General features: G+C 37.9%; 1 protein-coding gene across 2 annotated transcripts in view; it reads right to left on the bottom strand.

The window, feature by feature from the left end:
- The window catches only part of ARHGAP6 (Rho GTPase activating protein 6), a 1,747,989-nt gene extending 1,740,645 nt beyond the window's left edge, over positions 1-7,344 (bottom strand). Inside the window, exon 1 of one of the 2 annotated variants that reach the window (XM_044072553.1) lies at positions 6,839-7,344. In XM_044072553.1, the coding sequence (XP_043928488.1) occupies positions 6,839-6,880 (42 nt within the window). In that variant the 5' untranslated portion in view covers positions 6,881-7,344. The remainder of the gene's footprint in view (positions 1-6,838) is intronic. The other variant, XM_044072552.1, reaches the window with a different exon arrangement.
- Between the last annotated feature and the right edge of the window lie 9,682 nt (positions 7,345-17,026).

The following is a 17,026-nucleotide window of genomic DNA, read 5'->3' as shown; positions in this document are numbered from 1 at the left end:
ATAGAAAATGTCATTTAAATACTTCTAACACGTTTTAAACAAAGTGTTACTGGAAAAGCATTCTTGTATATAAACAAATGAATATCCAACAACATGGCTCTGCTATCATATTCCAGCCAGTGTTCTTTCCTAATTATTTTAAGTCCAGCACTTATGGTATTAACTGAGAAAGCAGTCTAAAAATAAACACTGACCAGATTACAAAGCCTGCATTATTGGATGTACTGAAGTGAAGTGTGTGAGATGTGCACAAGTGGTACTTACAAACATAACTTCTCGGTGGTGTTTCAAATGACTACTATATGCCCTGTTGTGTGCAGAGATTCAAAATTTTAACCAGACTTACTACCATGGCAGATATGCTTAACTATGGAATGTGTTATGATGGGTCAATCAACTAAACTTTTCAAAATAGCCAGCACAAATATATACTTCTGATATAATAAGCAATACTACACAGTGAGAGAGAGTATCATTACATATGGGGTATAGCCCGAAGTAATGACAATTTTAAATTTCAGAGCTTTCCATTTAAATTTCTCAAAATCACGAGCTATGTTTTTCAATTATTACATGGCATAACAGTGGAATTACTTTTGTCCCTGATTTTCAATGTACACCCTGTGCTCTAAATCTAAGGTAGTAAAAAGTAAACATGTTTTGCAAAGTTAATTTTGTCATGCAACTATGGGTCTATTTTTTGAAGAGGATTGTATAATGACAGCAGTGTATAAAAACAGATGCAACCAGACTTACATGAGACTGCTGCATTTTTTACTGCATTCTTCACAACAAAACAAAAAAGGGATTACCAATTATTTTATGTATTTATATATTTATGTGGATAAGCCCTATCAGGTGAGGCCCATTTACAGAGGTAACCTAGGTACAAAAGCTCCAAATGAAACAAAAATGTGAACAGTGTATTAGCAGGAAGAGTCAGAGTACATTTATAGTGCACTATTGTATTATCTCACGAGACTAAAGTTTAACTTGCATCGCAAATCAGTATGCACTACTGAGATGCTCAGGTCTGATAACAGGGGGCATCACAGAAGACAGGGATGGTGTAGCATAGCAGTTAGCACTGCTGTGTCATAGCACTTGATTTTGTGGTTTGGTTCTTAGCAGAGGTGTCTTTTGTGTGGCATCTACACGTCCTCTTTCTGGTTACATGAGCATCCATTGGCTATTTTGGTTTCCTCCCACATCCCAAAGATGTGCCATAGCTGAACTGCTGAGTCTACAAACTGCTCACTGATGTATGTGTGTGTGTGTGGGAGAGCATGTTGACATTTGGTTGCTACTGAAAAATAAAACACATGGTCTAAGGGAGAAGAGGACAGATTTAGTTTCTGAGGCACTGAAGTGAAGAACCATGTTTTTATCCAGGTCCGGACTGAGTGGAAACATACTTAGGTTAGATCTTATGGATTCAGGAAAACTATCAAATGTAGAAATGGTTGAATCATCTGCATACTGAATATGTTTAGTATTCCCAACATGGCTAATTGAATCAATAGCATAATGAGCAAATAAGAGTTAGACAAGTAGAGATCCTTTGCTACTCTTAGCACTGATTGAAAAGTAAGACTTTTACTGTACATCTAGTGCATGTGTTCTTTTATTTGTATAACTTGAAAACTACCTGACTGCATTTAAGAGACTTTGATAGTTAAGGGTTCTATAGTAACCATGATTGAGAAACCACACTGAAAGCTTTGGAGAAAACCATGAGGATTAGCCATCAAATTTACTGCAATAAAGCCTTTCATTGATATATTCAATGTATTCTGGAGGGCAGTAACTGTTCCAAAACTGGAAGACAAAGCATGATGAGTGTTGAAAACTGAGAAAAAGTACATTATCTTAGCTGCTTTTGTACATATTTTCCTAAGATTTCTTCAGAGATTAGACAATAAAGCTATTGACCCAACAATTGTTTATTGAAGATGATAACCCACCCATGTGCAGGAGTGAAATAATTGAGTTTTTCTAGCATTTAGGTACCTTTATTTTTTTTTGATTGATCGATTTGTAAAAACAGTGACAGGGCATGTTGTAGACTAGGTTCTAATTTGTATGCATGTGAGTGTAAATTTGTCAAGGGCAAGTGAATCATGTTTGAATTTTTGATTAGTGCGAGGACTGTGGCTGTATGAACTTTATGAATTGTGGAACAGACCAGAGGTGAGGAGGACATAGTGATGTACAGGACAGAGAATTAAGATATACATGTTTCAATCAAATCATAGAAATGACAGACACATCTTTCAGTGATCGAGGGTTCAGTTTGTGGTTGGAAGGGGAGGGGTGTAACTAATACCCGGGTAGAACAGATGAACAATATTTCTCTAATTTTTTTTCTCTTTTTTATATGTTGCCTTTTCTTAGCCAATGTAGTAAAATAGTTCACAGGGTAAATTGTGTATGTTCTCCTATGTTTTGTATTGCAATTTGAGACCAGTTGCATGTTTTGTTTTGCAGTGTGTTGCCCCAAGATGACCTCTTGCAGCCATCATCTTTTTTAATATCAGAAATGATCTACAGCAAAGTAAAGAAATATATGCATTTGATTCACAGGAGTGCAGATGTGTCTAGTATATTTAAAATGATCTGCTTGAAGTAGGGTGAAAGGGGAGACTGCATAGTTGTGTACACCTTACAGAATGTGATTAATGGGTGAGATTTCACATTTCTGCAAAAATAAGAATCTTTGAATTCTGTGTAACTTGGAAAGTTCCAGATAATGAATCTTGATAGGTGGATGCTTACACAGTCAAAGAGAACTCCAGCTTGCAATACACATCTATGTGAGAGAATGAGAGTCCAATCAAGTTATGCTTCCATTAAAAGACTTTATTTTGGGTCTATATTAATTCATCGAAGGTTCACCTCAGTAAACTTTTCTTCATTGAACCCTAAGCATCGAATGTTCATTTTTGCAAACGTTCTCATCAAAAAAAATGTAAACATGGAAATTAGGTAACTATATATACCAACTCCGATAATGCACTACGGTGAGGAAAAGAGTAAATTTGTGCTGCTGGCAAATTGCTTCCTTTCTATACATAATTTTTTGTGGATATGAATGTTTGCTAAAATGAATGAATGATGGTTAGAGTTCAGTGAAGAAAGATTCACTGAAGTGAACCTTCAGACATAGACCACTTTATTTTTTGTGGTAACAGATACACTAATAAGTTGAACAAAGCCATATAACTGGAGAGAGGGTTAGCTGGAGTAATTACTAGGTAGACTCCAGTCAGCTGTGAAGTCATCCAGTGTTATAATTTCTGAGTTGATATGAGGTCCATGCCATTGCAAAGCCTCTTCATCTCTAGATTCATCTGACCAGGGGGAATGTACCTGCTGTTCATGATGAATAGCTTAGCATCGTTCATTAATTTTGCTAATGACTATGACTATTATGTGACAAGGACAGCTAGGTATTCGGGTATCTGAGAGAAAGCAGGATTTTCACCCAGTAAGGCAACCCCATTACTCATTTGCCTGCCATTCTGAAGAGGTGTTTAGTACCTAAATTCTCAGCATATGCTGGTTTCAGCCAAGCTTCTGTGACTGCCCAAAGAACATGATGATGAAAGGCAAATCATGCGTGAATAATGAGCATTTTTTCTGTATGTTTCTTGCACTGCTCTGCATGATTTTAAGTCATTTTGCATTATTCCAGTAGTCCTGTGTTGGACTGACCATGGTGTTTGTAGCTACAAGAACATAATAAGTTGAATATCTTTCAGATTTAGAGAAAGATGAAACATGGAGTATAGCAGTCAACTGTGAAGCACATTATTGTTCACAGTGCAATTTGTTACTATAAATTGTAGGGAAATATGCAATAAAAGCTGGATAAAAAAGCTGAGTAAACTGTAATGTTTATAGTAAAGTAGAATGGAATGAAGGCACTGAGAACTCAGATAAAGAGCATATATGAGTTAATTAATGTTTTGTGGTAGCTTTGGGGTGGCTGAGTTTTGAGGGAATCACAACAGAACAAGTATACAGGAAACATAGCAAGAGCTGCAGTAAACACAGGATAATAACAGTAGACTCTGGGTGCATTGATGAGGACATGATTGGATGACATTGCTTGAATATGGTTTGTGAAAAAGTGGGAGTGACAATATTAAGGATACAGAACTATATAACATAGGTTGGGGGTTGCTGCAGCAGATTTTTAAGGATAAAATGCCTGGGGCCTTCCACTATGTTTTTTCTAAGGCAAATAAGCACAGATGTCATAGGAGCAATCTAGAGGTGCAATCGTGTGTGAAAACTAGCAAAACATCCCCAGCACTACTAGTCACTGCATTGTTTTTGAATGACTGCATGGAACAGACAATGTATTAAGCAACCGGAAAACTGCTAAAGTTATCTTAAAGAATGAAATATGGTACTTCATAGGATGGAGATTCAAACCTATGAGGTTAAGCATATTGTGCAAAGTGGTGAAAGAAAGGTCACCATGAAAGATATGTTTAAAGTCACAATCACTCCACGGAGAGAAGATAAAATGAAAACAGCTTTAGGAAAGTTAGTGTTCACTTTGTGAAAAAAAATCACGTAATGAATAGCCAGTGGTGCAGTAGTGCCCTGCAAAAGAAATATATCCGAGGAAGAATCAATTTGAGACTCCAGCATCAAAGTGTAGGATAGAAAGATGGTTTCAGCTTTTACAAGCATGAAAATGTTTAGTCCATCATTCATTAAGTAGGCAGGTAGGACTGCTCAATGGAGTTATACTAAGTGTGTGACTGTGTGTGTGTGTGTGGGGGGGGGGACAAGTGTGCATGTGTACGTAATAAGCATAGGTGGAAGGAAACCAGAGTACCCAGCCAAGACACATGTAGGGTCCACCTAAATGATGACTGGTCAGCAATGAACTCCAGAGAAATGAGACAGACTTCTTAACATAGAGCTACCACACTGTGATTTTGACTTCAAAGTAATGTGAAACTGTGTTGATGACTTATTTGCTCCAATGCTGCAGGTTAGAATCTGGCCACAGTCCCTACCAGATGGGAACATGAGCAACACTGGATAACAGCTGTTTTCTGAAATGGATTCAGTGAACAGAAATACATTATGGCAAGTGGTACCAGCATCACAACGACTTGTCTGGCGATGATGGGGAAAATCAACTGCAGTGTTTCTAATAACTCTTTTAACAGGAGAACGTGGCTGCATCTCTATATGTGAATGAGTGCTGCTTAAACAAACCTCAAAACATTTCTGCTAACAAAATGTGTAATGATGCTCATGTTGGGTTACCACCTGTCCCTCTCTGAGATGGGCAGTCCTTATTTGGGCAGCTGTGTCCTGTGGAAAAAAAAATAAAAATGGCAAATGCCCTGCGATTTTAGGACAAAAAAAGTGTCTCCTATGTTTTCTTTAACAGTTGCATAAAACCATAATTTTGCATCTGAAACACTTAAGTGTTATAGGAAATAGCATAAACAACTCAAATGCTAAAGAATAAACGTTTATGTTGGCAAAAAAGTGAAGTTCTGTCCTTTGCACTGTCCGTGGGTATGTTTTGTCCTGCAAAATATCATGTTTCTAGAAAAAATGTCCTACTTTGGGCATTTGAAAAAGTGGCAATCCTATGCTCATGATATTAAGATTTGGAATGTTCTGTTTTTGTACTTAAATGGACAGAAATGGTTCTCGAGAAACTTCTTAATCAGCAAAATAAAAAATGACAATTGTCAGAAACTCATAATATTAGCAGCTGGAAATTCTTCATTCGCACAAACAAAAAAAGCAGAAAACAAAAAAATTCAGTTAAGTTCCTCCTGCAATAACTCATCGTGCTCGCTGGCTGTGTTTTAGTTCCTACCAGCCATCTAGAACAACTAAGAAACTACAAATTAAAGTGTTCCTGACAGTTGGCCCACGCGTTGCATGGATAATTACAACAAATACGGATAATGATAAGGACGTGGCTTACGAGTGAAGCCTTATTAGTAAAAACACGTTTAAGACAACCAAATTAAATCGCAACGTTCTTTGAAAATGAATTCAGCAGCTTTAAGTACAGTTTGGTAAAGCATTTAAACCATGCAAATAGCCAGATCTCTCAGATAGCTGAAGTGATTGAACATCCTATGCGCAGCGTCTATAACTGACTAAGCAACACTCATCTAGCTACAAGGCAGCCCAACACACGCATACACGCAACTTGTGCTTATAATTGCAACTGATTCTCAAACACTGTATCACTTCAAGCTGCCTGCATTCATATCGCTAGAAGTTTCAGTAAAAGAAATGTCAAAAAGATACTTCATACAACTATACAAATAATATGCTGCTAAATTGCAGGTTACAACTGTGATTGCTTTGAAAAATATGAACGGGTGAATATGAAGCCCCTACCAAAATAATCAAACTTGATCACATACAAAACTCTAGAAACAAGATGCCCGCACCTTGCCAAACTTCTTATTAATACTTCCCAAAAGCATCTGCCACGTTTGTAATTGTAATTTTCCATGTATGTTTTCTGAGTAACACAACAAGTAGTAAAATGCAGGGGTCCTGGCTCAACCTAACCAGTTCGGGGATTAGTCAAGTTGCGTGTTAATAGAGACATATTTTAACTGCGGTGCTAGACAGACTACAGTCTACCTGAGTATCACAAAAAATAAAAATATTTGTTGCTAACAGCCCTTCAAAAATCATGTCGAGTCTGCCCTGAAGTTCATGCACACTTTTTAACAGCAGAAGACCGATTGAATTCTGCATGTATTTTGCATTAAGTGAAGCATGATGCCATTTGTTAATTTGATGTCAACCAGCAGTCAAATGCTCAACTTACTGCAGTGGAAATGCATTTCTCGAAAAACGCACAGTCTCCCATTGCCGTGAGTTAACATCCACAACAAGGAAATGCTTTGACTTAGAACACCAAGGAGCTGCTGCTGATACGAATACCGTTCCTTATACAGATCAGAATCAGGTCCCGCGCACAAATCCAGTCCCTACGGCCACGGAACATCTAGAATCCCCTCCTTGCTAGTGCAAAAGTTTATTGCTGGGCAACAGTGAAGTCTCTCTGTGACCTTAACAGTGCAATAAACGTTTAGGAAGTAGTGACTGGGGCGTCTATCTTTGTGTCTGGCCGTCACTGATAGGAATCGGACAACACTGCCATCATAGATCTGCAGCTGGTATTCCTTCACTCGTAGCTGTTTTCTTTTACTTCTGGGGCTGGAGCGGGTGCAGAAGAAGCCAGCAGCCCAGCTCTAGCAGCCCGCGCGCCAAGCAGTCCCAATGAAGGGAAGGGAGGGGAGGGGGCCGGCGCGCGGCAGGCGGTGCAAAAGCTAGGGGTTCGCAAAGGTACGTTGAATTAGTTGTTCTGAGTACACAACTCCGAAACGCCATGCCTTGCAGAGATGAGAATACGTGAATACATTTGTGCGATAACATTAATACATGCCCTGCTGCCTACATTTCAGCAAAGAAAATAGCTTCTGTAGGACAGGGTATAAGTATCTGGTATGGGATAGATTACCTTACTTTCAGCCATGTTATAAAGAATCATTTTATTCCACAAGTAGGACTGAACTAATTGGATAAAATGCATCAGTCTGTATGCTATTTTGTCGCGAATACATTAATCATCAACGTTAATAATTCCTATGTTTAACTTCTGTTTCTTATGCATAACTGAAGTAAGTTTATTGCAACCTCTTTTGATAGATGATAAGGCAAACAGGAAAATTTACGAGTAAGTGCAATAGTTTTTTCAATGGAGCCAGGGGCTGATAAAAGGGGATTATTTCAAATTATAAATAATGGATTTCTGAATTTATGAGTAAGTGCAGTATTTTGTCAATGGAGCTAATGGTTAATAAAATGGGGTTGTATCAAATTAAAAGGTGCATATCTGAACTTTAGAACACCACGACCATTTAATCGGAAACGGGTTGAGTGTAAGTGTTAGCGTGTGTTTCACTCTTTATTGTATGGTGATCTGCAGCGTGTTGGCGCCCAGCACAGCATTAATTTCACTGTCCTGCAGAAAGGCTTCAGCTCCCCCGCAGCCCTGACTTGGATTAAGTAGGTTGTTTAGGAATGGTGAAATGGTCATCATGCGCTTGTCGGTCACATTCCATTACTTCGCATGTAAGAGGGATCTAGTCTGCATATAAAGATACTGGAAGATTATTTGAATTACATATTTAGGGATGTGGTGTAATGTATGTCATGCACAGATGATGTTGTATTCTCCAGATGTTATCATCAGCATTTTTCCACATTTTTGCATGGGGCGGGGGTGTCACATAAACATTAGTCAAATGTGACCAAATCACCTAGAGCCAATGTTTGCTCGTTTGTTTAAGTATTGACGCTTTTGATTACCGGGAAAGTCGAGCTGAGTAGGAGCACATATTCAGTAGAGGCCTGGGGAGAAAAGCTCCAAATTATTGCAAAACATTTTACGAATAATTTTACAATCTTCAAAAATAAAAGACAGAGATCTGCAGTTTAAACAATTATAACAAACTAGACATAATATAAAACATTAGTTAAGAATAGATACAAGTTATATGACGATCATTTAATATTTAGGGAAATTTTACACAGTTTACAGGAATTGCAATATGAAGTGGGGGAAAAACAAACTTTATGGTATATTTAGAGAGAAAGTCAGGGAAGATAATTTGATATAAGTAAGAAAGTAAGTAAAGAAGGGGAGTAAGGCAGTACATGAAAAGGTACTTGTTCACATTTACGGACAGATGCAGTGGCGGCTGGTGACTTCAAATTAAAGGGGGGCTGCATGAGACAGCTGAATGGGTGGGGCCAATGGGGAGGGGTGTGGCCAACTAGAAAGGGGTGGCGCTATGCTCAAAACCACAACAACTGGAACTTTAATTAAATACGCTGCCCTGCGTGCCAAACCATCATTATGAGAGTCCAATAAAAACAAAATGAAGTGGAGAAGAAAAAAATATTTTAATGCATTGGCTACATAACAGCTTACTTAATATCTAGATGGAAACACAAAGGTTCTGAGGCATGAAAAAAATAAATTAATTTTTAAATACGTTACTGGAATGCCAGTCAAAATCAAGTATAAAAAAAAAAACAAGCAGCACTCAGCTCAAACCACTTCTCCTTGCACTGCAGTTCTAATTATAATTTATATTCAGCTTTATAAAATTACCAAGTAACATGTTGAAAGTAGAAATCTCTGTGATACCCCCACTTGTAAAAATGTTTATCCAAAAAACACCTGCTGCCTGACAACAACAATCTACTTGTTTCATGGGGAAGACATGATCAAAGTAAAAAATGAACAGCAAACAAGAAACAAGCACAAGATAAATTGCTTAAAGGATTACTGCACAAGTTATGGACCACACATGATAGACTGGCATTGTTTAGTTTATGGGTACAGCCTGCAAGATGATTGCAAGTCTCCAACAAATGTAATGAGCTTCTGAAAATACTGTAATCATGTCCTTTATTACAAATACTGTCATATGCAATTCAGTACCCAAGCCTATATGTTATCTAGTTATGTAAATATTCTCTGCATGGCAACAACAAAAAGGCTTTCAATGTTGGTAATTCTTTAAAAGTATTCTTATTAAAGCTTACTTGCATCTTACAATCTCAGACAAGCTTACCTGATGATCATTAAAGCATTGTTACTTAAACACAGAGCAAAAGGGCACTGCGACAGCATGTATTTTCTGAATAATAAGAAGCATAAAACAACAGTATAAAAATATGACAGAAAACCAGAACATTCTGCAGAATCAAGGAGAGATGAAAAGCCACTGTCATACTTGTGTCTACCTTGTATGGGGGAATACTCTGCACACTTACACTGCATAACTGCTCCTTGCCTTGCTTGGACACATCCAGAGTCACTACATGGGGGAGTGGGGAGCAACAAGTATGTCACAATTTGAAATGTCTCTGGCTGATGGTGATGGCTCTGACACTCATACCTCTCAACCTCAAAGCAAGAAATATGGGCAAAGTCATGCAAAGAAGTGGGACGCAGGCCCAAAAATAACGACAGTTTTTAAATATTTCTCTTATAAACTTAGAAAGATAATAGAATAGTAGTAGGTCTTGCATTAGTATGAATTTTCTGAAAGGGTATGAAATCTGAAACTCAAATGTCTGCCATTATTTTCTAACTTCAATCTTTAATGATTAGCCACTAATTTGCCAGAAAACCACAGTTTTATGGAAAATGGACCAAAAATGTGGTGCAAAAATATAAAATTGCCACACAATGCAGTTGGGAACCTGTCAAAGGGGGGACAGCTTTTTAATATTAGTACTGTTAACTTGAACAGCTGACAAAATAAGAGAATCTACATACATTTATGAAATAAAAGTAATCTATGACTCTAATCATTACAGTTATTTATAATTGTAAACCCTGCATGTTTTCTTCCAAAATTGCCATTTTGTGGAGGGATTATTAGGGGGAGAGCAACATTTTGAGCCAAAATTGAGGACAGTTGAGAGGTTTGGATATTCCTAATTCTATAAAGTGATTTATTTGCATGTACATTTCAACCTCGTAATGCAGGAAATCTGGACAAGGCCAAATATATTGGGGGAACATACAAACAGTTTTAAAAATTGCTCTCGTATAAACTTAAGACAGTTGATAGAATAACAGGTCTTGCTTTAGCATGCATTTTTCTGAAGGTTATGACATCTGAAACTCAATGTCTGTCATTATTTAGTCACTTCATTCCTAAATGATTTGCCAGAAAACCACAAATTTTATGAGGAACCAACCACAAATAAGAAGCAAAAATCTATTAATTCTGCAAAAATTTGGACAGTTGAGAGGTATAGTTCAGCTGGGGATGTCTTTGAGTTGGCTGCCCTTCCCCCCCTCACAAAATCATGGTCAAATGGAGCCTCCCTCCTGCAGCCATTCCAATGTCCCATTCCTTGGTTATTTTGCCCCATTTACCATAAACACTGTAATGTGCATACTGCTTTACATCTGCGATGATTTTGATTAAAAGTTTTATTTTGCATTTTACAGCACAAATACTAATAGATATCTCCTGAACAAAGCAATGCAGTCTCACAATGAAAATAGACTTAGCATTAAAACTTCTCTGCCCTTGAAACTCACATTCATTGAAACAGCACTGAAACCCACATTCAAAAAAAATACATTTTGCTGGTAGCAGATAAAGATGGACTTTGGAATGTTTTCAAATCATAGGCCCCTTGCACACGAAACATACATGTGTTTGCCTTCCTGATTGTATTAAATTGTATTCCTTGTACAATATAGTATAGTTGTTAAAGGGCGTTTTACATTTATTGTTTTGAAATTTTTTCCAGTAAACAATGAAACAAAATGCATGCACCAATAATGACAAAACTTCCCAATTCAGAACATTTCCATCATAAAAGTCTACTCAAACTTCTACAGTCCACCAGTATCAGTAAATATGCACAATCCCTGAAGAGGTAAATGTCATCTAAATAATTCAACATTAAAGAAATCTGTAACTAATGAAGATGTTGCTGCTAGCAAACAACTTTATATTTCATTGTCTCATCTACAAATACAGTGCCTGTTGCCCTTGAGGAATAAATTGCCTATGTTGCATTAAAAAAATGATAAGCTAGTAATATTGCAATAGGGAATGGATGGCAAACTGATAACAGGTTCATAGTTACTGGGTATCTTCACCAAAAAGGACTGCAGCATCCACCCCCCCTTTACAACACAGTACAGTATCAGTAATACATCTACCTCCTGTGGGAGTAGAACCCACAGCCTTCTACATCAAAAGCAAGTACATTACCTGTTGTGCTATTAACAATGCAAGTAGAATCAGCATAAGCAGCACTAAACTTTTGTTCCCCTGCAGCTCTCAGCTCCTTGTAAAATCCACTCGACACTCAGCTGTATCTCTGAACTTTGCAGCACAAGAAATCTGGAAAAAGCCAAGATTTACTGGGGGGGGGCAAAAGCCCAAAAACCAGGGACACATTTTAAACATTGTTTGTATAATGTTGGAAAGTTGTTAGAATAAAATTAAACTTAAATGGCTAGCATTTAGTGAATTCAGTTTTCACCATAGCTGTCAACCTCTTAGCAAAAAACACCTGAGCAAAGCCAATAATGGGGGAAATACAGCCCCCAAACATATTCAGTAAATTCAGTTCTCACCATAGCTCTCAACTTGTTAGCAAAAAACACATGAACAAAGCCAGTAATGGGGGAATACAGCCCCCAAACATATTCAGTGAATTCAGTTCTCACCATAGCTCTCAACCTTAGCACAAAAAACCTAGATGAAGCCAATAATGGGGGAATACAGTCCCAAAAATAGGGACAAATTTAAAAATATCCATGTTATAAACTTAGAAAATTGCTAGAATAAAAGGTTTTGTGTTACATGTACTTTCTGAAGTCTGAAATTCAAATGCCTGTTATTTTTATTTATTTAACAATTGTTAACCAGGAAAGTCTGACTTGGAACAAAAGCCAAACAGAGGCCCAGACAGAAACATGCTTTAGTAAGATGGGAGGACATGCAGACTCCACACAGAAAGCACCCCAGCCAAGAATCAAACCAGAGAACCTGTAGCTGTCAAGCAACAATGCTAGCAGTGCACCACTGCACTACTGACTATATAAGAAAGCAATAATACAGAAACCACAGATTTTATGAGGAACCAAACAGAACAAATATGAGGCAAAAATCTGCAAGCTTTTAAAAATGGTGGTGGGTAGGAAATTCAGGCCCTGCCACCTACAACAAAGGTTCAATGTACATGTTCTCTCTAGCCACCAGTATATAGCAACTGGGGCATTTCACACACACAGACTCTTTCTCTAGCTCTTACTTTAAACAGAAACCATTAGTAAAAGCACATACTCAACCCAGTGATGAAAAGTTTAATACAAGCAAACATTTTAGCATTAGTACCCAGTCACACTTAATATTTGATGTGGCCCACTTTCACTTCTCCAGTACATGACAAAATGTACTTGATCAGTTCTGACACTGGAAAATTCTTTGAGGATTGGGAACTTTGACAAAAATGTACTGTACCCATAACACATCAAAGTCCAAGGATTCCTAACAATTTTCATTTTCTTTCGATGATACAAAAGGCAGTGGCATAGACTCCCATACTCAATATAGCACACCAAAATAGCTTTCTGGATAAAAGGGAGATATACAGTATCTTTTTTCCATAAACTAGGCAACAGTTACTTCCAAAAAAATTCAATAATTCATTCCTGCATTGGCAAAAATAAGTCCGTAACATTCAGCTGGTATCTTGTAGAGTCTGTCCACCTTAATCCATTTAAAAGGAAGATGCCTAAGTCACCACCGAAAAGTTAACAACAATTCTTCCTTACTGCACTGTAATGCCTAGAACCAACGTTACTGGCAGCCATTTCCACTCCGAGTATGAGGGACGAGCTTCTTTGGTTTCATAGAGCTATAACCCTCTTTTTTATACAACATTTAATGACATAATTAGCTATAACAACTAATCTATGCCGAAATCCTCTCTTCCTGATTCAAGAAGTTATCAGTTTAAAACAACAGTCCTATGGATAGTTTTATGCATTCATTTTTCTTCAGTTTTAAAGTTAACAGTTATATTTGCACTACTAACACAATGCTTAAATTATTTTACACCATTTTGAAACAACATTTTGGCTGAAACCACTACACTATGATAGAATGACATCCCTCCATCCCCCCACTTGAACCCTTGTTTTTAGTTACTGTAGATGTACTGTGAGACCTGCAATTGCCGTGTGAATTAGGCTGCATCAGTCCTGAGCTATGTTACACCATGAATTTAAAGCCTACAAAGAGCTTGCCTATCTAAATAGTCTTGTGTTTCCATCCTGCTGCGTATTCAGTGGGACATAGTTTGTAAACAATGTAAATTATCAGCTGAGAAGGTAGAATTGCAGCTGGAAAAGTGAATCATGAGCTACAAATTACAATACTTACTTTAATTCTGCACCTTCACTCTGTTCTTTTCTTCTTTTCTTTCTTCTTCCTTCTTCTTCTTCTGTTCTTCCTACTCTAGCACAGGCTGCAGCACAGCTGACAAAAATCCACCCAATTAAAAAAAAAAAAAGTAAAATCCGATTCCAATGCCAAAACAAATAAAAATTATTAATAAAAATTTTAAAAAAGGTCACAAAACAATCCACAAGGGAAGCCGACAACTGACTGATTGATTCTCGCTCTTTTCCCAGCACATAAAGCATGGGAAGAGAGAGACAACCAATCAGCAGCATTTAGCCCAGCAAGCACGTCATGACGTGCCTGCGGATGTCACAGTCCGAGCCCCTTCCAATTCTATGCGGTTTGGAACCGCACAGACTTCTGGGCATCACAATGATGCCTTCATTACTCCTCCAGGCTGCAAGCAAAACAAACAAAAAAAAGCTGTTTAAAACCGCAGCAGCCCGAGGCGGTTAAAGTGCGCATGCGCTACTTCCGAGTCGCGGACTCGAATTTTGTTTTAAAAAAAAAAGTTTTTTTTTTTTTTTTTTTTACATTTTCTCACACTTTATTCGTTTTAGCTGAGGGGGCTGCAGTCCGGCAGTCTGATGCCATGAGCCGCCACTGGACAGATGACAGATTTTAGTGAAGTCTTTCAGAGTGGTTTTGAAAGATGGGAGGGAGGGTATTGACCTGATGGATACAGGTAAGGAGTTCCAGGTCTTAGCAGCCTTGTACATGTACAGACAATGGCCAGCTGGTCTGACAGGTTTGTAGACATACAGGAGTTTTTGGCAATTAGATTGCAATGATGGATTGTTAACAGAATTGTGCAGACTGTTTATTAGTGCTGGACAGGCAGATGGATGCTGGATAATTTTATAGGTGGTAAGGAACTGTGTATATGTTAATTGATGAGGCAGTTCTAACCAATTTAGGCATTTTAGTGCTATACAGTGATGAGTGCTGAAAGGGGTATTCGCTACAAATTTAGTAACTTTGTTGTAGCATTGTACAAGTTTTAATTTTAGTGAAGCCTGGAGGTCAGTAAGGATGAGAACACCATAAAGAAGTGTGGGGAGTAGACAAGTAATGGCAAGTGTAGTTTTAGTAAACTTTGTAAAGATTCCCTAGTTTTTGATGAGTTTTTCTTATGCAGTTTTGCATATGCCGGTTGAATGTAAGAGTATCATCATCACCCCTAATAATTTGCTATGAGAAGTAACATCAATGGTTATTTATGAATAGAGAGGGCTTTAATTTTTTTCATGATAGAGGGATTTGGGGAAAAAGTAGTAGTTTGGTCTGTTTTGGGTTCAGCATAAGTTTTGACTTATGAGGACATGTTTCATTGGCTGTTAAAGCTTCCTGAGTAATTTTTTGGTGGTGTACCATATCCTAAGATGTGCAAATGAGAGTGGAATCTTCTGTGTACTTTATTAAGGTGTCCTGTTGTGTAGATGTATAGAGGGTGTTGGTGAAAATGTTAAAGAAGAGGGAACCAGGGAAAGAGCCCTGTGGTATGTTGGTGTTGACTGGAAGGTGAGGAGAGAGTGTGGTGTGGTATTTTACTGACTGATACCTATAGGACAGGTAGCTTTACAGCAGGGTGGGCTGGAAGAAACCAAGTGAGGACATGTTAAGTAAACATTTGTTGTGACAAACTGTGTCGAAGGATTTAGGCAAGTCTAGAAATAAGAAAGAGACTAGTTTGCCATTGTCTCTAGATTTACTGACAGTATTTATACAGGTTAGAAGAGCAGTACTAGTATTATGGGAAGGACAGAAGCCATGTTGCATAGGAGATAGCAGTTCTTCCTGCAGGAGAGAGTCTAACAATTGTTTTTGAATACATTTTTCAATCATTTTGGTGAGGGGTGATAAGATTTCTATAGGTCTAAAGTTATTAACGTCTGTTGAATTTCCTACCCTCAGGTCAAATTATAACTGAGAACAATCAGTTTATAGCCAGTACAAAGCAATTAACAAATCAATACAACGTAAAACAGATTTTCTGTCATTTCTTGAGATAAAATAACTGGAATATGTGTCAAGAAAAGGGGGACAGTGATCAACTTAGTAAGAGGATTTTAGAGTGCATAGACTAATTTATAGAAACTTTAATCACACAGTAGGTGTGGATTTGACAGATCAAAGTTAATATACAGCAAGGTTATTCATGTTAAATGTGCTTACATTATACAATAACAAAATCCTCAGTAATCATGTAGAAGTAAGGCCTTGGGTCAGAGCTCCTAGGGTATCCAGGTCAAATGTAGTGTCCACAGGCTCTGAAATCAAAGAAAGAGAAAATCTCTTCTAAACTGTAATATTATATTGAGACTGTGATGCCCCTGCACTGACCCAGTAATCAAGGAAGCTCAACCAGCTAGGGAATGTATACACTGGGAGAATGACAAGTACATACACAGTAAAGTGCAATTTCCCTTAAAAGCACACAGAGATCACAGTCAGTCTGGGGCTGGTTACTCCCTTTTTCTCCAGATCCCCAGTAAGACTCCCCACTGGCACAGCTAAACAGCTGTTATCTCAGCTGAGTGGCCAAGCTAAGACCTCCAGCACACTCTCTGCCCAACCAGTGCTTCATGTCCCTACCCAAGTAGCTGGAACACACACACTTTGAGATTTGATTTATATACACACACACACACACACACACACACACACACACACACACACACACACACACACACACACACAGCTGTGGAAGGCTGACACAGGTTTATTAGCTATGTCCCCTTCAGGTCAGACTATATGGTAGTTCCAACTGCCAGCAGCCACTACTTATCAGCTACTTAAAGCCCTTAACAAAGGTTGTCCAATCCTACTTTGTAATGTTACTATTAATCCAAATGGTTGTCTGAACAAGAATAAGGCCATTTAGGAGTGGCCTATACAGTGTCACCAAATATATGCAAGTACTCTCAGATCTTAAATGTGTTTCACAAATATCAGCCACAAAGACAGGTTTAAATATATTTAATAATAAATAA

Source organism: Protopterus annectens, chromosome 5.part0, assembly GCF_019279795.1.
Source record: "Protopterus annectens isolate FY-2018-M chromosome 5.part0, PAN1.0, whole genome shotgun sequence".
Taxonomy (NCBI): Eukaryota; Metazoa; Chordata; order Ceratodontiformes; family Protopteridae; genus Protopterus; species Protopterus annectens.
Note: the sequence above shows the minus strand (reverse complement) of the source record. Positions and strands in the feature narration are given on the sequence as shown.